At 41.5% G+C, this 23,241-nt stretch overlaps 1 protein-coding gene across 4 annotated transcripts; it reads left to right on the plus strand.

Annotated features, from left to right (window-relative positions):
• The first annotated feature begins 512 nt into the window (after window positions 1-512).
• On the plus strand, window positions 513-17,750 carry LOC106604549 (farnesyltransferase, CAAX box, subunit alpha). Of its 4 annotated transcripts, none has more exons than XM_045718012.1 (10): window positions 513-958; window positions 1,641-1,728; window positions 2,140-2,268; window positions 2,474-2,588; window positions 2,740-2,844; window positions 3,179-3,305; window positions 5,303-5,451; window positions 8,025-8,087; window positions 9,033-9,204; window positions 17,018-17,750. In XM_045718012.1, the coding sequence occupies exons 2-10, from the start codon at window positions 1,650-1,652 to the stop codon at window positions 17,147-17,149; spliced, it is 1,071 nt and encodes a 356-aa protein (XP_045573968.1). In that variant the 5' UTR covers window positions 513-958; window positions 1,641-1,649; the 3' UTR covers window positions 17,150-17,750. The 4 variants fall into 4 exon arrangements, with proteins under 4 accessions (XP_045573968.1, XP_014054776.1, XP_045573967.1 ...); XM_014199301.2 differs by having other exon boundaries at window positions 519-958; window positions 2,183-2,268; XM_045718011.1 differs by lacking the exon at window positions 513-958 and having other exon boundaries at window positions 1,017-1,728.
• Window positions 17,751-23,241: the final 5,491 nt, after the last annotated feature.

Below are 23,241 nucleotides of genomic sequence, written 5' to 3' on the forward strand. Positions count from 1 at the left end.
GCAGGGGCGCAGCCATGGTTGGGCATAGGGCGACCAATTTGGGAGCCAGGCCAAGTCAATCTGAATTGAGTTTTTCTGTACAAAAGGGTTTTATTACAGATATAAATACTTCTCAGTTTCATCAGGTGGCTGGTCTCAGATGATCCCGCAAGTGAAGAAGCCGGATGTGGAGGTCCTGGGCTGGCGTGGTTACATAATGCTATATTCTCTAAAACAATGTTGGAGGCAGCTTATGGTGGATAAATTAACATTCAATTATCTGGCAACGGCTCAGGTGGACAGTACGGCAGTCAGCATGCCTATTGCACACTCACTCAACTTGAGACATCTGTGGCATTGTTCACAGTTTATAGTGGCCTTTTATTGTCCCCAGCACAAGGTGCATATGTTTAATGATTATGCTGTTTAATCAGCTTCTTGATATGCCACACCAGTCAGGTGAATGGATTCTCTTGGCAAAGGAGAACTGCTCACTAGCAGGGATGTAAACAAATTTGAGCACAAATTTGGAGAGCACAACATTTCGGGATCTTTTATTTCAGCTCATGAAACATTGGACGAAAACTTTACATGTTGCTTTTATGTGTTCAGTAAAACAAGGGCCATGTTCGAAATGATCAAAATCGTAATGTATCATGGGTAAATTGTGACTGTCTGACTGGTCTACAAATAATAATTGTATGATGCAATGTTCTTTGTTGATCAGTCAGTCCGCAGTCGCCGGCAATGTCGGAACAAGACCTCTGTCTTTGGTAAACCTGTGTGGGTATGCCACATTCAAAACAACTGGGAACTCCGACTTCAATGCGTTCGAGACAAAAGGGCTCTGAAAAAACCCGCTCCAGACTGGGAAAAATCGTTTTGAACGGTCATCCAACTCGGAATTCCATGTCGGGAACGCGGGCCTCTTCCTAGAGCTCTGACTTTCCGATCTGAAGATCACTGACGTCCACAGGAGGTTTGTGGCACCAAACCTCGAATGGTATCAAACATGGTTTCCAGCTGTTTGATGCTATTTCATTTGCTCTGTTCCAGCCATTATGATCAGCCCTTCTCCGCTCAGCCGCCTCCTTCGCTGACGTCATGATTTGACCTAGTTTCTTCCGACTTCCCATGCCGCGTTTAAAACTGGGAACTCGGAAATCTCCGACCTCAGTGCGTTCAAATCAACTCGGAATTCCAGATTGGGCCTTTTTTCCTAAATTTCCGACCTGAAGATCACTGACGTCATGATTTGACCTCATATTTTTCCCAGTTTTGAACGCGGTAGCAGTTGTATTGAAAGTACCAATACTTACAAAACAAACCATTTTGAAAACCATTTATGTGATAATGAGCTAACCGATAGCTGACAAAAACACTCAACGTTTTAAAACTTTCCTCGTTGATATTTCTTCCTCTTATTATTATTATTATTCTAACTATTGCTATCGACCCCTACGCGGATCATACATGCTCCAGTACACTGTACCTTGTAAAACGGTTATCCGAGTTGCACAAAACAGAGGAAATTACATCAATGAGTGCAACAACACAGAGGTCCGACGTTGCAAATAAGGCAGCACTTGTTCAGCCTGCAACCGAAAGACCAGCTTATTACAGAATGTCAGGCATTGAAGAAACTTCACATGTATCCTCAGGATTGCAGGATGAGAGGAGGAGCGAGGAAGGGGTCGAAGAGGAGCCCGAGATTGACTATGAAAACCCGTTCCGTTATATGTTTTACAGGTAGGATAATTAGCTCGTTAGGCTAAGTAGCTAGCTAACGTAAGCTAGAAAAGTGATTGCATGTTGTGGTTAGTGATGCCAAATTTAGCCATGCATTCATCATAAGTCGAAGATGCATAAAGACGGGTTCACATTGCTATCAGAGTGTAACGTTAGCTAGTCAAAGATTGTTCTCTGTGGAGTAATTTGGCTATTTTTCCCAACTCCCTGAGCCGGTTTGAATTAGCTGGCTAGCTACGTTAGCTTGCTCGCCTTGAAAGGGAGATCCGATTGATCTGTAATTGATAGTACACTTACAATTATAGCTAGGTATTAGTGTTTTATATTTTGCTTTGATTTAAATGGGATACCTGAACATTTGTCGTAGCCGCATTGAGAGAACAGTTGCCCCATTCACTAATGTCCCTCTAGCTTTACCCTCTCTCTCTCCCTCCCGCCTCTGCTCATATAAAAGAGACAGAAAAGAATGGGCTGATTTAGAACCTGTTCCACAAGATGATGGTCCCAATCCTGTTGTGAAGATTGCCTACTCAGACAAGTGTAAGATATTGAACTTGGCATATAATTTAGAACCATACATCCATAATGTGTTATGCATATCATCTCATGCATTTAGCCTACCAAATGACTCCGAAGTCCCTTTGAGTAGTTACGATTCATGTCAAAATTATTTCACTTTGCATCAGAAACGTTTAATTTCACACGTACCCAATGCAACCAAACATGTCACTTTTGTTTCCAATAGTCACAGACGTGTATGACTATTTCCGAGCGTTATTGAAGAATGATGAAAAAAGCGACAGGGCATTCACGCTGACGGCTGAAGCTATTGAACTGAATGCTGCAAATTACACTGTATGGTAAGCCAATGTTATTATGATTTATGAACACAACAACAGTAGAATACCTATAGTTTATATGGTATAACCCTCTCTTTGAAAATGACAAGTGCAAGACCCTCAAGAAAGGATGTACTTTTTCCTCTTTCTGTGTGTGTCTGTGTGTGTGAAGGCACTACCGGCGAGTGTTACTGCAGGCCCTGGAGAAGGACCTGAGAGAGGAGATGAGGTACATTACAGCCATCATTGAGGACCAGCCCAAAAACTACCAAGTCTGGTGAGTTCTTCCAATCTAAAATGTAGTGTCACTATACCACTATCACGATCTGACAATACTCAATTTTCCATGGCAAAAAGCAAACACGAAGCAGACGAACACTATAATCCTTTAAGAACCTACTTTATGTAAAATATTGTGTGCTGTACTTTTGGAAAATGAACAAATGTGACTGGATGACATCATCAGGCTGTTTGTCTCCAACATTTGCATTTGAGCATATAGATACATTTTCCTTCTCAACAAGTTGAACAATAAACTTGTTCTTCTGTTACACAAAGACTTGTGTAGAACCATAGAATGTGTGTCAATAACCGTCTTCTCCTTATCCTAGGCACCATAGACGTATGGTGGTGGAGTGGCTGAACGACCCCTCAGAAGAACTGGAGTTCATTGCAGAGATCCTAAGTCAGGATGCTAAGAACTACCACGCCTGGCAGCACAGACAGTGGGTCCTCAAGGTAGGAGCCTCAACAACCAGGTTGTGTTTGTAACTCATGGTGAATTGTTAGCTGTGTGCATGTAGCGGCCATCATGCAAGTGACATCTCCTGCCTGAGACATAGAATTACTGTTGTCCCGGACCAAGTGACATCTCCTGCCCTGAGACATAGAATGACTGTTGTCCCGGACCAAGTGACATCTCCTGCCCTGAGACATAGAATGACTGTTGTCCCGGACCAAGTGACATCTCCTGCCCTGAGACATAGAATTACTGTTGTCCCGGACCAAGTGACATCTCCTGCCCTGAGACATAGAATTACTGTTGTCCTGGACCAAGTGACATCTCCTGCCTGAGACATAGAATTACTGTTGTCCTGGACCAAGTGACATCTCCTGCCTGAGACATAGAATTACTGTTGTCCCAGACCAAGTGACATCTCCTGCCTGAGACATAGAATTACTGTTGTCCTGGACCAAGTGACATCTCCTGCCTGAGACATAGAATTACTGTTGTCCCGGACCAAGTGACATCTCCTGCCCTGAGACATAGAATTACTGTTGTCCCGGACCAAGTGACATCTCCTGCCTGAGACATAGAATTACTGTTGTCCCGGACCAAGTGACATCTCCTGCCCTGAAACATAGAATTACTGTTGTCCCGGACCAAGTGACATCTCCTGCCTGAGACATAGAATTACTGTTGTCCCGGACCAAGTGACATCTCCTGCCCTGAAACATAGAATTACTGTTGTCCCGGACCAAGTGACATCTCCTGCCCTGAGACATAGAATTACTGTTGTCCTGGACCAAGTGACATCTCCTGCCCTGAGACATAGAATTACTGTTGTCCTGGACCAAGTGACATCTCCTGCCCTGAAACAGAATTACTGTTGTCCCTGACCAAGTGACATCTCCTGCCCTGAGACATAGAATTACTGTTGTCCCGGACCAAGTGACATCTCCTGCCCTGAGACATAGAATTACTGTTGTCCCGGACCAAGTGACATCCCCTGCCCTGAAACATAGAATTACTGTTGTCCCGGACCAAGTGACATCTCCTGCCCTGACACATAGAATTACTGTTGTCCCGGACCAAATTGACGGTGCTTATTGAGTAGGAAGTGTTCCTGTACAATGTGTCTCTGGATAAGCCCAGTTTGGGACAGGGACTAGATCTACTCTGTTACACATTCAAAATCACATATCTTCTTATGAAATTGAGAGTATATGGCTGCCTATGGAGTATGCAAATAATCTATTGTTATCAGAAAGGGTCAAATAACAATCTATTGCTAGTAGAACGGGTGGTGCCAAAGATTTCCTCTCTGTGTCTCTGATTGGAAGGATAAACTGACACTTCTGCTAGATGAGCAAAGTGATGATCCCAGTTTCGGCTGTCCCTTTCCTTTCATTATCTCACCCCACTTATTACAGTAGTGTTGCATGATTTGCGGTCAAACTGCAAAAGCATTGTGAATGTAGCCTACCTAAGACTCAATGGCCCAATTTTGAAAATGTTATCAGCTCCAGATTTGTGGTAATGAAACCAAATGGCCTTGATTTGCATAATTTATTTTCGCATGTCTATGCAAATGAAGTGACATTTGCATTCTGCCTCCGAACAGACCTCCTGTGGTTCTCTGAAATGGGCTGCATTGATTATATGACTGTGCAGTTTTGTTGTTCTAGTTATGTGTGATTGAATCACTGTATAGTCTTGGAAAGTATCTAGTAGCGGATGGATCAGAAATGTCTCTAGGATATTAGCATGAAGGGAGATTTCTCAACCAGAAAATCCTTTATCTGCAGTGCATATTAATCACTAATCAGTGGTCAAATGCCATTGGAATACTGTATAGCAATGACAATGGTGTGTTTGTCTCTGTCTTTACTAAATATGTGTATGGCGTGTGTCTGGTCTAAATACTGATGTGTGTATCTGGACTAAATACTGGAAGTGTGTCGACTAAAGTGTATGGCGTGTCAGTACTAAATAGGTGTGTATTGTTCTCCAGGAGTACAAGCTGTGGGACAGTGAGCTGGTGTATGTGGAGCAGTTGTTGGAGGAGGATGTGAGGAACAACTCTGCATGGAACCAGAGGCACTACGTCATCTCCCACACGACAGGCTACTCAGACCCAGCCATACTCAACAGAGAAGTACAGTATGTACCAGCTCTCCCTACATACCATATCTCATGTCAGCCCCACACCTTACTACTCTTGAGTAGAAACTGAAAATGGGAAAGAAACAACCTCCTACCCACAAGACACTTAATCCTCCTATCCCCTACCCAATAGACACATAATCCTCCTACCCACCAGACACTTAATCCTCCTATCCCCTACCCAATAGACACATAATCCTCCTACCCACCAGACACTTAATCCTCCTATCCCCTACCCAATAGACACATAATCCTCCTACCCACCAGACACTTAATCCTCCTATCCCCTACCCAATAGACACATAATCCTCCTACCCACCAGACACTTAATCCTCCTATCCCCTACCCAATAGACACATAATCCTCCTACCCACCAGACACTTAATCCTCTAACACCCAATAGACACATAATCCTCCTACCCACCAGACACTTAATCCTCCTATCCCCTACCCAATAGACACATAATCCTCCTACCCACCAGACACTTAATCCTCCTATCCCCTACCCAATAGACACATAATCCTCCTACCCACCAGACACTTAATCCTCCTATCCCCTACCCAATAGACACATAATCCTCCTACCCACCAGACACTTAATCGTCCTATCCCCTGCCCAATAGACACATAATCCTCCTACTCACCAGACACTTAAACCTCCTATCCCCTACCCAATAGACACATAACCCTCCTACCCACCAGACACTTAATCCTCCTATCCCCTACCCAATAGACACATAACCCTCCTACCCACCAGACACTTCATCCTCCTACCCACCAGACACTTCATCCTCCTACCCACCAGACACTTCATCCTCCTACCCACCAGACACTTCATCCTCCTAGCCCCTACCTACCAGACACTTCATCATAGACACTTCATAAACTCAGCAAAAAAAGAAACGTCCTCTCATTGTCAACTGTGTTTATTTTCATCAAACTTAACACATGTAAATATTTGTGTGAACATAACAAGATTCAATAACTGAGACATAAACTGAACAAGTTCCACAGACATATGACTAACAGAAATTGAATAATGTGTCCCTGAACAAAGGGGGGGTCAAAATCAAAAGTAACAGTCAGTATCTGGTGTGGCCACCAGCTGCATTAAGTACTGCAGTGCATCTCCTCCTCATGAACTGAACCAGATATGCCAGTTCTTGCTGTGAGATGTTACCCCACTCTTCCACCAAGGCACCTGCAAGTTCCCAGACATTTCTGGGGGGGAATGGCCCTTGCCCTCACCCTCCGATCCAACAGGTTCCAGATGTGCTCAATGGGATTGAGATCCAGGCTCTTTGCTGGCCATGGCAAAACACTGGCATTCCTGTCTTGCAGAAAATCATGCACAGAACGAGCAGTGTGGCTGGTGGCATTGTCATGCTGGAGGGTCATGTCAGGATGAGCCTGCAGGAAGGGTACCACATGAGGGAGGAGGATGTCTTCCCTGTAACGCACAGCGTTGAGATTGCCTGCAATGACAACAAGCTCAGTCCGGTGATGCTGTGACACACCGCCCCAGACCATGACGGACCCTCCACCTCCAAATCGATCCTGCTCCAGAGTACAGGCCTCGGTGTAACGCTCATTCCTTCAACGATAAACGCGAATCCGACCATCACCCCTGGTGAGACAAAACCGCGACTCGTCAGTGAAGAGCACTTTTTGCCAGTCCGGTCTGGTCCAGCGACGGTGGGTTTGTGCCCATAGGCGACGTTGTTGCCGGTGATGTCTGGTGAGGACCTGCCTTACAACAGGCCTACAAGCCCTCAGTCCAGCCTATTGCAGACGGTCTGAGCACTGATGGAGGGATTGTGCATTCGTGGTGCAACTCAGGCAGTTGTTGTTGCCATCCTGTACCTGTCACACAGGTGTGATGTTCGGATGTACAGATCCTGTGCAGGTGTTGTTACACGTGGTCTGCCACTGCGAGGACGATCAGCTGTCCGTCCTGTCTCCCTGTAGCGCCGTCTTAGGCGTCTCACAGTACGGACATTGCAATTTATTGCCCTGGCCACATCTGCAGTCCTCATGCCTCCTTTGCAGCACACCTAAGGCACGTTCACGCAGATGAGCAGGGACCCTGGGCATGTTTCTTTTGGTGTTTTTCAGAGTCATTAGAAAGGCCTCTTTAGTATCCTAAGTTTTCATAACTGTGACCTTAATTGCCTACCGTCTGTAAGCTGTTAGTGTCTTAACGACCGCTCCATAGGTGCATGTTCATGAATTGTTTATGGTTCATTGAACAAGCATGGGAAACAGTGTTATAACTCTTTACAGTGAAGTTTTGGGGATTTTTTACGAATTATCTTTGAAAGACAGGGTCCTGAAAAAGGGCCATTTATTTTTTTGCTGAGTTTATATCTGAAAGGATGTGTTCAGTATGAGCATCATAATAGTAGCTCCACCTTGCCCTCTGATAGGCTAGATGGGTCTTCCAGCATTACACCTATCAAATTGTTTTGGATCTCCTTGGGTAAGGGATTTTCTGTGGACTGGACAGAGATTTCCAGTGTGCTACATCAGACACATATCTGATAAATGTGTTCTCCTTTGTCTTTTTTAAGGTACAGTCTCAAACAGATCAAGAAGGCTCCCCACAATGAAAGTGTGTGGAACTATTTGAAAGGGTAGGTGTCATACAGGATTCATTCAGTAGGGAATTAAATAATACTTAAAGGGATACATAGGGATTTAGGACATTTGTATGTCTCTGCATCAAGTATGGAGGTAGTTTCCTGAGCCAATGCTAACTAGTGTTAGCGCAATGACGAAGTCTATGGCATCCACTAGCATGCTAGCAGTTACCATAAACTTCCAGTCACTGTGCTAATACTAGTTCGCAACTTCCTTCAAACTGCACACATGGACATAATGTGTGCACTTTATCTACGAAGTACTGTAGATAAAGTGCCTCATTGCCAAAATTCTTAAGTATTCATATTTAAGGTCCAATGCAGCTGTTTTTATCTCAATATCAAATCATTTCTGGGTAACAATTAATACCTTACTGTGATTGTTTTTCCATTAAAATGGTCAAAAAGAAACAAAAATAGATTCTTATCAAAGAGTAATTTTTCAAGCAAGAATTTTGCTAGGACTGTCTGGGAGTGGTCTGAGTGGGGAGGGGAAAACTGAAAACTAGCTGTTATTGGCAGAGAGGTTTGGAACTCTTTCTTATTGGTCTTTTAATTAATTTACCGCCTGGTGATGTAACTAGGCAGGCCAAAACTCCATCCCACCAAAACAGGCTGACATTTCAGGCAGTCTTTTTAAACCACCCTTACACTGACAAGGACATTATCATAATTTTCACAATTTCACAGTTATTTCAACCTCATAGTGTGGAAATATGTATAAAACACTGGTAAATCAAGTTTTTGACCGCACCGGCCCTTTAATTTGTGAGTCTACAACATAATGGCTAATAATAATGCACTTATCTTGCAGTTTCTATCCTCCACCAGCAGATGTCAGAAGTCACCATGTTTAGTGTAGGAGCTCTGAATTGGGATACTGCTTCTGTAGAGTTGGCTGAAGCTTTTCACACCCCTCTCCTCCTCCTTTTCCCCCAGGATTCTGCAGGACCGGGGCCTATCGTCCCACCCGGGTCTCCTGGAGCAGATCCTGGAGCTCAAGGAGACCCACTGCTCGCCCTACCTGCTGGGCTTCCTGGTGGACATCTACGAGGACTCCCTGGAGAACACCTCAGGAGACCAGGAGGAGGTCCTTAGCAAGGCCCTGGAGGTGAGCAGCACTGGGACCTATCGAACTTAAAGGGATAGTTCAGCCCAAATGTATGGGAAAATAGGCATAATCTAATTTCACATTTGGGATTACTTTATAGTAGTGATATGCATATAAAATCAAATACAATTTTATTCGCAGAATACAACAGGTGAATTTACTCCGGTGAATTTACTAAATTACTCACGATAAACGTTCACAAAAAGCATAACAATTATTTTAAGAATTATAGATACAGAACTCCTCTATGCACTCGCTATGTCCGATTTTTAAAATAGCTTTTCGGTGAAAGCACATTTTGCAATATTCTAAGTAGATAGCCCGGCATCACAGGGCTAGCTATTTAGACACCCACCAAGTTTAGCCCTCACCAAAGTCAGATTTACTATAAGAAAAATGTTATTACCTTTGCTGTTCTTCGTCAGAATGCACTCCCAGGACTTCTACTTCAATAACAAATGTTGGTTTGGTTCAAAATAATCCATAGTTATATCCAAATAGCGGCGTTTTGTTCGTGCGTTCAAGACACTATCCGAAACGGTAAAGAAGGGTGACGCGCCCGACGCGTTTCGTGACAAAAAAATTCTAAATATTCCATTACCGTACTTCGAAGCATGTCAACCGCTGTTTAAAATCAATTTTTCTCGTAAAAAAGCGATAATATTCCGACCGGGAATCTGTGTTTTAGTACAAAGAGAGAGAAAATAAAAACATGGGATCCCCTCGTGCACGCGCCTCAGTCAGATTGTCCTCTGATAGACCACTTACCAAAGGCGCTAATGTTTTTCAGCCAGGGGCTGGAATTACATCATTCAGCTTTTTTCCGGGTTCTGAGAGCCTATGGGAGCCGTAGGAAGTGTCACGTTACAGCAAAGATCCTCAGTTTTCAATAAAGAGAGTCAAGAAGAACAAGAACTTGTCAGACAGGCCACTTCCTGTAAGGAATCTTCTCAGGTTTTTGCCTGCCATATGAGTTCTGTTATACTCATAGACACCATTCAAACAGTTTTAGAAACTTTAGGGTGTTTTCTATCCAAAGCCAATAATTATATGCATATTCTAGTTTCTGGGCAGTAGTAATAACCAGATTAAATCGGGTACGTTTTTTATCCGGACGTGTAAATACTGCCCCCTAGCCCTAACGGGTTAAGAAAAGATTGACTAAATAAACTAAAGTAAAAAAATTTTTACAAAAAAAACATTTACACAAAATAATAATGAGGCTGTTTATACAGGGGATACCGGTACCGAGTCAATGTGCGGGGGTACAGTTGAAGTCAGAAGTTTACATACACTTAGGTTGGAGTCATTAAAACTCGTTTTTCAACCACTCCACAAATTACTTGTTAACAAACTATAGTTTTGGCAAGCCGGTTAGGACATCTACTTTGTGCATGACACAAGTAATTTTTCCAACAATTGTTTACAGAGAGATTATTTCACTTATAATTCACTGTATCACAATTCCAGTGGGTCAGAAGTTTACATACACGTTGACTGTGCCTTTAAACAGCTTGGAAAATTCCAGAAAATGTCATGGCTTTAGAAGCTTCTGATAGGCTAATTGACATCATTTTGAATTAATTGGAGGTGTACCTGTGGATGTATTTCAAGGCCTACCTTCAAACTCAGTGCCTCTTTGCTTGACATCATGGGAAAATCTAAAGAAATCAGCCAAGACCTCAGAAAAAAATATTGTAGACCTCCACAAGTCTGGTTCATCCTTGTGAGCAATTTCCAAACGCCTGAAGGTACCACGTTCATCTGTACAAACAATAGTACGCAAGTATAAACACCATAGGACCACGCATCCCTCATACCGCTCAGGAAGGAGATGCGTTCTGTCTTCTAGAGATTAATGTACTTTGGTGCGAAAAGTGTAAATCAATTCCAGAACAACAGCAAAGGACCTTGTGAAGATGCTGGAGGAAACGGGTACAAAAGTATCTATATCCACAGTAAAACGAGTCCTATATCGACATAACCTGAAAGGCCGCTCAGCCAGGAAGAAGCCACTGGTCCAAAACCAACAGAAAAAAGCCAGACTATGGTTTGCAACTACCCATGGGGACAAAGATCATACTTTTTTGAGAAATTGCCTCTGGTCTGATGAAATCAAAATAGAACTGTTTGGCCATAATGATCATCGTTATGTTTGGAGGAAAAAGGGGGAGGCTTGCAAGCCGAAGACTACCATCCCAACTGTGAATGAAGTACGGGGGTGGCAGCATCATGTTGTGGGAGTGCTTTGCTGCAGGAGGGACTGGTGCACTTCACAAAATAGATGGCATCATGAGGCAGGAAAATTATGTGGATATATTTAAGCAACATCTCAAGACATCAGTCAGGAAGTTAAAGCTTGGTCGCAAATGGGTCTTCCAAATGGACAAATACTCCAAGCATACTTCCAACATTGTGGCAAAATGGCTTAAGGACAACAAAGTCAAGGTATGGTCCAAAATTCACCCAACTTATTTTGGAAGGCTATCTGAAACGTTTGACCCAAGTTAAACAATTTAAAGACAATGCTACCAAATACTAATTGAGTGTATGTAAACTTCTGACCCACTGGGAATGTGATGAAAGAAATAAAAGCTGAAATAAATCATTCTCTCTACTATTATTCTGACATTTCACATTCTTAAAATAAAGTGGTGATCCTAACTGACTTAAAACAGGGAATTTTTACTAGGATTAAATGACAGGAATTGTGAAAAACTGAGATTAAATGTATTCGGCTAAGGTGTATGTAAACATCTGACTTCAACTGTATAAACAACTATAAAATAATTTAGAGACAGATGGTGGCAGAAGTAGTATTTGGTTGTGCACTCAGCTGAAAGGAGTCTTCTGGATCACTGTTTCTCAATCCATTTCTTGGGGGACCCGAAGGGAGTGCACATTTTTATTCTAGCCCAGCAGTAGCACACTTGATTCAACTAAACACCAAGCTTTGATGAGTTGAAATGTGCTAGTGCTCTGCCCGAACAGAAATTGTGAAACTGGTGTAGATGCTGAAGAACTTGGCAACAATGTGCAGAGAATGAAAATGGAGTGTTCTACCATGGCTGGGACGTCTCCTTTCTTAGTACATTTCCAGTATAAAACATTGACTCCGAGTCAATCAGTGTATAACAGCCCTCGCACCAACAGTTCTAGGCTGAGGAAAAAGGGTAAATCAGTAGGAATTATTCAACGAGTCCGCGTGTCGGATTTGAAAACTCTTTCGCCTATCGCGCTGGATGTCTTGCGTGCTTTTCCAAGCCTCCCATGTCTACCTGGCAGTTTGAATGACAGCTGGTATGTTGCCTCTGTATTGGGGAACTCAATGCTCGGGTGTGTGTTGGAGTTAATTAGGGTTCTGGGGAGTTTTTTTCTTTTTCTTCTGCTGCTGTTTTCAATAGGCATTGGCTCATTCAGAAAAAAATCACTGCAGGAGCTCTTATACTTATTTTAATTCCATCTACTCGGAAATGCATGCAGCAGGACGGGATTGCTTTCAGTTGGTTGTTGAGAATGATTTGTATTTTTCCTCTATTTACTTAAAAAAAACAATTGACGTCTCTCGATGCTAGTGCAACCTCGAGAGATGTCAATGTACAGGTAACTGCTAAAATAATGGAAACGCTTGAGTAAATGAGGGATACAAAGTATTTTTGAAAGCAGGTGCCTCCACACGTGTGGTTTCTTTAGCTTAGTGTCATCATGCTTAGTGTCATGTATAAAAATGCTGGGCAGGCCATTATTTTTGACATATAGGATGACAGTGCTCCCATCCACAGGGCACGAGTGGTCACCTGAATGGTTTGATGAGCATGAAAATGAAATGCCGTGGCCATCTCAGTCATTCAGAGACTTTTCCCGAAGCCATGCCTGCATTGTCTTGGCTGTGTGCTTAGGGTCGTTGTCCTGTTGGAAGGTGAACCTTCTCCCCAGTCTGACATCCTGAGTGCTCTGGAGCAGGTTTTCATCAAGGATCTCTGTACTTTGCTCCATTCATCTTTCCCTCGATCCTGCCTAGTCTCCCAGTCCCTGCCGCTGAAAAACATCCCCACAGCATGATGCTGCCACCACCATGCTTCACCGTAGAGATGGTGCTAGGTTTCCTCCAGACTTGACATTTGGCATTCAGGCCAAAGAGTTCAATCTTTGTTTCATCAGACCAGAGAAACCTGTTTGTCATGGTCTGAGACTGCTTTAGGTGCCTTTTGGCAATCTCCAAGCGTGCTGTCGTGCCTTTTACTGAGGAGTGGCTTCAGTCTGCCCACTCTACAATAAAGGCCTGGAGTGCTGCAGAGATAGTTGTCTTTCTGGAATGTTCCCCCATCTCCACAGAAGGACTCTCAGACTGTTTAATTTTGAATACATTTGCAAAGATTTCTAAACCTGTTTTTTGCTTTGTCATCATGGGGTTTTGTGTTTAGATGCATGAGGGGGAAAGAAATCTATTCAATCAATTTTAGAATAAGCCTGTAATGTAACAAAATGTGGAAAAAGTCAAAGGGTCTGAATACTTCCCGAGTGCACCGTATAACATTCTATTGGTTGCAAGAATTTTGTATAATCTTTTTATTGAAAAATGCAGTTTTTTGAATCCGGTATTGTTTTGTGTATCAGTTTATAAACCATGTACCATGGAATCGGTATATCGTAAATCGCTTCACAGCTATTTTGCAATCTATATGGCACAGCTGTCAATTTTTTTGGTCCTTAAATGAAACTGATATACTTTTTTATTTATGACAATTTTCTTTAACCAATTTTGATCTTTAATGCAGGGCGGACAGACAAGTTCCTTACTTTCCCCCCCTTCCACTTGCCTCTTCCATTTTTGCGGTAATGCTGCAATTGTTGTAATTTTGAGTAGAGCAGACATTTCCATATGTTTTCATTAGCTCCACGTGTGACAACTCCACCAGTCCTATTTATGACATAATTTAAAAGGATTATACTCATACTTGTTTTTATTCCAAAAATGCTTTTTTAATCAATTAGTATATTTGCATTTTAACCATAATATTAGTATTTTTTTTGTTCTGTCTTTTCTGGTGGATTAAACTGAAATTGCAACCAACTTTATGGTTTGTTAAAAAATAATATATATACATTTCAGAGATTTTCATTTTCAAATAACAGAGTGAGAGGTTGTAATCAGAATGAAGCAAAAAAGTCCATTCTTGTTCAAGGGGTGAGACATTTTTACTAATCTGCTATAGAATCAGTTCAGATTTAAGTATAACTTTTGTATGACTGAAGCCTTTAGTGAGAAGTCTAATGCTTTAATATTTAATAATTTCTGCCCTCTGAATTCATATTCATTATATAAATAGGCTCCTTTGCATTTTGTCTGGCTTGCCGTTCCAAATTAGTTTTTTTTGTTGCTCATATAATTTTTTTAAAACAAGTCGCTAGGTGTAGGCAAGGCCATAAGCAAATAGGTAAACTGGGACATGACTAAAGAGTTAGTCTGGGGGATTTTTCTACAAATAGACAGGTATTTTCCTGTTCATGGTAGCAAGATTTTCTTTTTTGCTAACTTTCAATTGAAATGTATTTTAGTGAGAGAATGTATTTCTTTCGGGATATGAATACCGAGTATATCCACATCAGTCAGATTATTTTATTGTTAAACTACACGGACATATAAAAGGTGTATTTTTTTAATTTTATTTTTGTGATGCAATACGTAATATTTATCATAATGTGGTTGTAATCCAGAGGTTAGAAAAAGTATCTAGATCCTCTGAGGCTTTGGAGGGATCCAAATTGTGGATTTAAAAGAACATGAATCATCAGTGTACAATGACACCTATATTTAACAGGGATGCAAACTAGTCACCTTTCGGTGAAATTGGCCGTTTTGAATCAAAAATATGTGACCTAGGTGAATCGTGTAGATCCGATGAGAAAAGTTTGGGGAGGGGGGGCTTTGGATGGCTGTAAGCGTTTGGATGCGCGTTTGGAGCAATACTGGCTGTATCCAAGGCTCAGCCAGCCGTTCACATAACAACAGAATGCAGCACGGGATTGAAGAGATTTGCTAGTTAGAGATTCAGTGAGGGCTCTGGAAAGACAGCAGTAGGGTTCAAAGGTTATTAGTTACAGCAGCGCGTCCCTGAATGATGACGAAGAGGTAGATGAGAAGCCTGACCACGAACGGGGGTGAGAAGGTGACGAAGCATACTTCATGACCTGTAACCGGAAAAACAACTGGCATTTGGAAAGTTTGAGGTGAAGGAAAAAGTGTGGTGGAACAAGTATTGTCAGCATTGTTAAGTATCTTGCTATAGTAGTTGGATGGAGTTCTCCGTAAACTAACCAGAGAAATGTTGAGCAACATTAGCGAATTTAGCTGATCAAATAATTGAGTTTATTGTTTGAAAATTAGCTGGCTAATAAAGTCCGACAGCTAGCTTACTAACCTTACAACATCAGATAAGCTAACGTTAATAATCTAACTAATTCGCAATAATATTACCTGGTATAGGATTCTTGCCGTTCCTCAAGTTTTAACGCCTTAGTTGTTTAATGGACCCTGGCAGTCTGTGTGAAATGTTAACTAGCTAAGGAACAAACTATATCTGTCAACTAATGTTTTCCCTGTACAGCATGTGGTTAATTTTCAAAATGAGAGAATGAGGTGAAAATGAGGCGTTGCTTGTTAAACAACTGGATTCAGGGATCAAGTGTAGCTGGAGCTGGGCCTGACTTATGCTGGATACCAATAGAGGTGAAAGAAACGTCACACACTTTGTCTTTCAATACAGTGAATAGAAAGGGGTATGCCAGGTGTACTCTCTGCCTGAAAGAGATCAATTATGCCAGCAAAGGGTATCATGCTCTGCTGGCACATTGTAGAACCGATGTCCACAGGCAGAACGTGAACAATGTAGCTCAAAGATATTGCTTTTGTTGTGTTGCATTTGACAGTAACACTTTTGTGAGTGAGGGGGGATTGTTTAATTTTTTACTCGGTGAACGTTATTTTTGCACACATGTAGCCTTGTGCACTTGACCAATGTCTATTATAGTGGCCGCTATAATAGATCAAAAATAGAATGCCTGTTTGTTTCATTCTATTTCTACTTTGAAATTGTTTTTTATTCTCCCCCAAGTGCAATATTTAGGTGTGTGTGTGTGGTCACAAGCATTCTATTATAAAGGCTGTCATGGCAAACTGCAATATTAGTATTGTTTTTTTTCTCAAGACTTGAGTGTCATTTGCAGTAAAGTCTAGGCAACAAATAACATTGGATTGCTTTCCTTGCATTTTTTAGCTGTGAGTTAGGTTCACATTAACCACTTTATTTTACATACAGACTGACCATGTAGATCATATTCTTTGTTTTAATTAGTTAACCTGCATTACCCCCTAGCAGGGATTTGTTTTGCATTTTTCATTGAGAAAAAATAGTCACCTTTTTTGGCCCCTCACCAGTTTGCATCCCTGTTTTAAGCTTTGGATTTCTAACCCCTTGATATTATTGTTGGATCTGATTTTAATAGCTAACATTTCGATGGCCATAATAAATAGATATGCCGATAGTTGACAGTTTAATACTATCTGAGAAGAAGCCATTATTTAATATTTTACACCTAGGGTTACTATACATAACTTTAACCCATTGTATAAGAAATTATTATTGTATAAGAAATCATTATCTTACCACATCAGTTCTTTCTGCCGTGTTGTGTAAATGGATCTCTTGTCCACTTGTTTCGTCTCTCGTGTCTTGCCCCTTTAATCGTGCTATAACTCTAACCCTCTCCGTCTCTCTCCATCCCCCTCCCTCTCCTCCTGTTCTCCCCCAAGCTCTGTGAGCTCCTGGCCCAGGAGAAGGACACCATCCGGAGGGAGTACTGGAGATACGTAGGCCGCTCCCTGCAGACAAAGTACTGCTCTAGTGACCCCTCTACCACCAGCAGCGCCCCAGAAACTGACTGAGGATCAGCCTCAGTCTCCGTTCACCAGGAGACCACCTGCAATAGCTAAAAGAAGAAGACATAGAACCCAATGGGAGTCGAGGGAGCAACTGCTTTTATTCAGCCTGAGTTTGTTTGGCAATAGCGCAGCATTACCACATTGGTTAAATAAAATACAAAGAGAAATAACAAAAAACACTCTAAGCTTACTGTAAAAGAACTCACTGCAGATAAGTATTATGACTTAGGGTAGAAGATGTGAATGCCTGCTGTCATTGTCATGTATTAAGGTTTATAGCCATAGGTGAGCTAGTTTGGATGTTGATGACTTGAGTGTGTGCTAACCAAGAGTCTTATTGCTGTGAATGTTGGCTTTCAGATCATACTGTATCTAGAGAAATTATGCTTGTTTTGGATTTCTTCTGCTGCGCAGTACACATGGACATTTGTATGTGACACTGTAGCTAAGAAGATGTTGCTTCTTGCCTAAAAGCCCTTAAAAAATCTCTGTAGATATATATATTGCTGTCGTTGCCAAAACACTGTATAACCAAACTCGGCATTACTGGAGGCTCCAGTCTTTTGTACGCTATAACTAATTATATGGTTATTCTAAACTGGAAGTTCTGCCCTTGTCTGTTTTCTCTCTCGTTTAGGTGCCTCTCATTCTAACATGTACCCACTTTTCACCTTTTTTCCCCCTTTTTCCCCCTAGTGAGCCATTTTTGTCGGCACTACTGGGCATAATGGGCCTGTGTGTTTGAGTTCATACAGTAATTGTCTCATCTGGATTCGGTCCCACTAACGAGCGAGCGAAATGAATATAACACATCCGCTCATGAACAAGCATTTCATCGTATTAGCAGTTAGCTGCTGAGCTAAACTACATTTACCAGAGATTTTTTTTGGGGTCATGTAGAAATTATACATCGAAAGCACGACCCAATCGCAATGGCTTTCCCCTTATGTTGAAACTAGAAAACCTTGACTAATTTATATCTGAGGTTAGGAGGGGAAAAGGCATATCTTAAATCACGGGACTAAAATAGTAACTTAATTACAATGAAACGGAGCAGTGTGAAAGTCCCATACTAGGGATGAAACCATAACGATGTGTGCTGTAAGTGCAACATTAACTTTCCAGTATACCTGCATTGCAAATTGGTATGTATTTCAATGCAGACATTTCTCAAGACTGAAACAAGCTGTTATTTAGTCAGGATCATGTATGACAAGTCTTCCAGAACAATACATTATAACCATATACTAATGCATTACACCAGTTGGCTTCAAAATGCAACCACATCAGTTGTCAATTCTCCGTAATTCCTCCCAGTCACATCAGTATTTGAGGGCATTAATACATTGGGGAGAATGTAATCAGACTTCATAGATGCTGGACTGTCCAGAGAGAGGCCAGCCAGACGGTCTAGAGTCCGTTAGCACACGCCACGCTCATTAGCAGCATTATCGGCCTAGCGTATGTTAGCACAAACCATGCTCATTAGCAGGATTATAGGCCTAGTGTCCGTTAGCACAAGCCACGCTCATTAGCAGGATTATAGGCTATGTGTGATTACCGCACCGATCGCTCCCACGAGTGCCCTGATTGCATCATCATAATCACAATGTAATGGCTGCCTGCCAGGGGGCATTGGTAGGCTGGGCACGCAGGCGGGAGGGTTAAATCTGTGTGTGCTTAAGGGCCTGATTCCGACCCAAGTTAGGCGAGCGTATATTGAACATAATTCCCTTTTCTCTCTATGCGTATTTTGACATTTAAACATAAGAATAGCATGCTATTCACCCGCTATTCGTTCGGGTGGACATCTAAGAAATTAAGGTGCGGCAGAGATGTCTACAGATAAGCCGTGTTCTTTTTATAACTTTTTTTTACCCTTTTTTCCTCCCCATTTTGTGATATCCCATTGGTAGTTACAGTCTTGTCCAATCACTGCAACTCCCTTACGGCCTCGGGAGAGGCGAAGGTTGAGAGCCATGCGTCCTCTGAAACACAGACCCTACCAAGCCACACTGCTTCTTGACACCATACAACTGGCGACCACAGTCAGCTTGCAGGAGATAAGTGGTATTCTGAATTTGACTTAATTCCCTTATAATTCCTCCAAATGTATGGGTGAGGAAACCTGGAATAAGGTCGAGCGAACCTACCGATTCCAAATGGAAAAGCAAATACTGCATTTTTTCATATAAAAATAACACCCATCTCCATGCACTGTAATTTACAACTTGATACGAGCTATTAATAATAGCTAGGTAAATGAATAATTCATTTGGATAAGGGAATTGTAAATATAAGTGACATCAGTTTTGGATCTATTTTACCTTATAATCGCTGGAGACAAATGTGAAACCAGTCATATGGCAGTAATCTGAAGCATATCAACTTTCCACCAGTAAAATTTATGAAATGCTGTGCGTTTATGCAGAATTTTTTATTGTGTAGCCTTTTAACTTGCAGGGATGGGCAGTCTTGAATGTCTTATTTATAGGCTACCTTATTTCCTATTTCTAGCATGTTAAATATAAGCCACTATCAGTATCGACCGTCAGTTGGCCTAATAACACATTTTCAACTGGCAATTTTCTGTTAGTTCCCTTCTGTTGGTATAGCCTACATTATCATTCCATTTAATTACATTGTTTCGTTCACCTTCATTTGCTTCCTCTGTAAATGCCGTAATGGCCGTGTGGTTGTTGCTGAGGATCATTAGTAACAGGTGATAATATAAAAAAAAAGAAATGTAGGCTAATTAAATCATTATGGAACGGAGTGTCAGACCAAGCGCTAACAGTTTGAAACTGACGCATGGCGCAATACTTGGCCGTGTCATCACACAGTTCCCTGGTTAGTGCAGGCAATAGACCAGCGTATAGGCTACTATTGTACACTGTTCTCCCTATTATAATTATATGTACGCTAATCTTCCAACATTATCATGTGTTTTCTGAATTAATCAAACCACTTTCTTTAGTTTTTTTCTGATTCATGAATACTTTCCTAAATCTAAATAATCTACAAGAAAATTGTATTTTTAAATCTACCAATTGGTGCTGAGACAGAGACAAATATGCATATAAACGGAGTATACAAAACATTAAGATGCCATGACATAGACTGACCAGGTGAATCCAGGTGAAAGCTATGATCCCTTATTGATGTCACTTGTTAAATCCACTTCAATCTGTGTATATGAAGGGGAGGAGACAAGGATCGGACCCTCATTTAAAATGTTTGCCTAAAATGACATACCCAAATCTAACTGTCTGTGGCTCAGGCCGTGAAGCAAGGATATGCATATTCTTGATTCCATTTGAAAGGAAACACTTTAACGTTTGTGGAAATATAAAATTAATGTAGGAGAATATAACACATTCAATCTGGTAAAAGTGCAAGAGAAAGGTCAAAATGTATTATCATTTTATGGCTAGGGGGCAGTATTTTCACGGCCGGATAAAAAACGTACCCGATTTAATCTGATTATTACTCCTGTCCAGAAACTAGAATATGCATATTAGCTTTGGATAGAAATCACTCCAAAGTTTCTAAAACTGTTTGAATGGTGTCTGAGTATAACAGAACTCATTTGGCAGGCCAAAACCTGAGAAGATTCCATGCAGGAAGTGCCCTGTCTGACAATTTCTTGCCCTTCTTGATTATCTCTATCCATTACAGAGGATCTCTGCTGTTACGTGACACTTCCTACGGCTCCCATGGGCTCTCAGAAGGCGGCAAAAAGCTGAATCGTGGCTTTGCAGGCTCTGGCTGAAAAAAAGTAGCGCGTTTGGGTAGTGGCTGGTTACAGTACTGTGAGACTCAGGCGCGTGCCCTCGTCGACCCCATGCTTTGTTTTCTTTCGTCTGTTTACCTAAACGCAGATTCCCGGTCGGAATATTATCACTTTTTTACGATAAAAATGGCATAAAAATTTATTTTAAACAGCGGTTGACATGCTTCGAAGTACGGTAATGGAATATTTAGAAATCTTTTGTCACGAAATGCGCCATGCTAGTTACCCTTATTTACACTTCGGATAGTGTCTTGAACACACGAACAAAACGCCGCTATTTGGATATAACGATGGATTATTTTGAACCAAACCAACATTTGTTATTGAAGTAGCAGTCCTGGGAGTGCATTCTGACGAAGAACACCAAATGTAATCAAACTTTTGTAATAGTAAATTGGAGTTTGGTCAGGGCTAAACTTGGTGGGTGTCTAAATAGCTAGCCGTGATGGCTGGGCTATCTACTCAGAATATTGCAAAATGTGCTTTCACCGAAAAGCTATTTTAAAATCGGACACCTCGATTGCACAAAGGAGTTCTGTATCTATAATTCTTAAAATAATTGTTGTGTTTTTTGTGAACGTTTATCGTGAGTAATTTAGTAAATTCACCGGAGGTTTGCGGGGGGTATGCTAGTTCTGAACGTCACATGCTAATGTAAAAAGCTGGTTTTTGATATAAATATGAATTTGATTGAACAAAACATGCATGTATTGTATAACATAATGTCCTAGGATTGTCATCTGATGAAGATCATCAAAGGTTAGTGCTGCATTTAGCTGTGGTTTTGTTTTTTGTGACATTATATGCTAGCTTGAAAAATGGGTGTCTGATTATTTCTGGCTGGGTACTCTGCTGACATAATCTAATGTTTTGCTTTCGCTGTAAAGCCTTTTTGAAATCGGACAGTGTGGTTAGATAAAGGAGAGTCTTGTCTTTAAAATGCTGTGAAATAGTCATATATTTGAAAAATTGAAGTTTTGGGATTTTTGAGGAATTTGTAATTCGCGCCACGCCTATCATTGGATATTGGAGCAGGTGTTCCACTAGCGGAACGTCTAAATGTAAGAGGTTATTCCAGGTTAGGCGCAATTTCGATTTTGGCCACTAGATGGCAGCAGTGTATGGGCAACGTTTTAGACTGATCCAATGAACCATTGCATTTCTGTTCAAAATGTATCAAGTCTGCCCAAATGTGCCTAATTGGTTTATTGATACATTTTCAAGTTCATAACTGTGCATTCGCCTCAAACAATAGCATGGTATTATTTCACTGTAATAGCTCATGTAAATTGGACATTGCAGTTAGATTAACAAGAATTTAAGCTTTCTGCCTATATCAGATATGTCTATGTCTTGTTACTTACAACCTCATACTAATCATATTAGCCTACGTTAGCCCAGCCGTCCCAGGGGTGTGGGGGGGCTGCTGAGCAAACTCATGCTGAACAGTTTTCTGTGTGTATCACATGGACCAGCATCACTGTGAAACGCTTTGACACCTTGTAGAGTCCATGCCCGACAAATTGAGGCTGTTCTGAGGGCAAAAGGGGGTGCAACTCAATATTAGGAAGGTGTTCCTAATGTTTACTTCACTCAGCGTATTTAGATAGCTTTCTTTGATCCCTAATATTCTGAACCCATTCTCTCAATATATTCTAGTGAGTCTGTGGACAAAATTCTAACTAGAAGGTACAGCATATTTAAAGGGATGGCTTAAGATAAATGTACTGAAATCCCTATTGAATGAAAACTCCACCAAACAATCTGTTGGCCAATAAGTGGGACGGTTTCCAGCGGTTGAATGAAATTTATTCAGAGCGTGTAAAGAAGCCACATCTGCAGAGCGTGTTACATGACTGAGTAAGGTAAGACTAAATACTGAGAAGTGCGTAGGAAAGACGTGTGAAGGAAAGGTGTAAATTCCTAAGTCGGAATCAGCCCCAAATAAAATCTTTGTGGTGGGGGGGACTCACCAGCGGGGAGTAAACATGTCATCAATCAATGTTTCTCTCTATCGGTGGGGCCTGTGCCACATGCCTAATGGCTGAACCGGAGGATTGGAGTCTTAACATTCTTAAAAATCCAATTTGTCTTGCACAGTGCATTTTGCGTGTGGTCGGTCGCATGCGGTGAAAGCTATTTTAGAACTGGTCTCTCTTTGTCAATGGAGATAGTTAGGTTTGCGTTGTGAAGTGTTAATGTCGGAGAGGACATTTGACACGTGGAATCATCCAAATCCCCAAAGCGGACATTTCCATTGGCTGCACGGAGTGACATTGACATAAATCTCATGCAGCCTTGT

This window comes from Salmo salar, chromosome ssa05 (genome assembly GCF_905237065.1).
Source record: "Salmo salar chromosome ssa05, Ssal_v3.1, whole genome shotgun sequence".
NCBI lineage: Eukaryota > Metazoa > Chordata > Actinopteri > Salmoniformes > Salmonidae > Salmo > Salmo salar.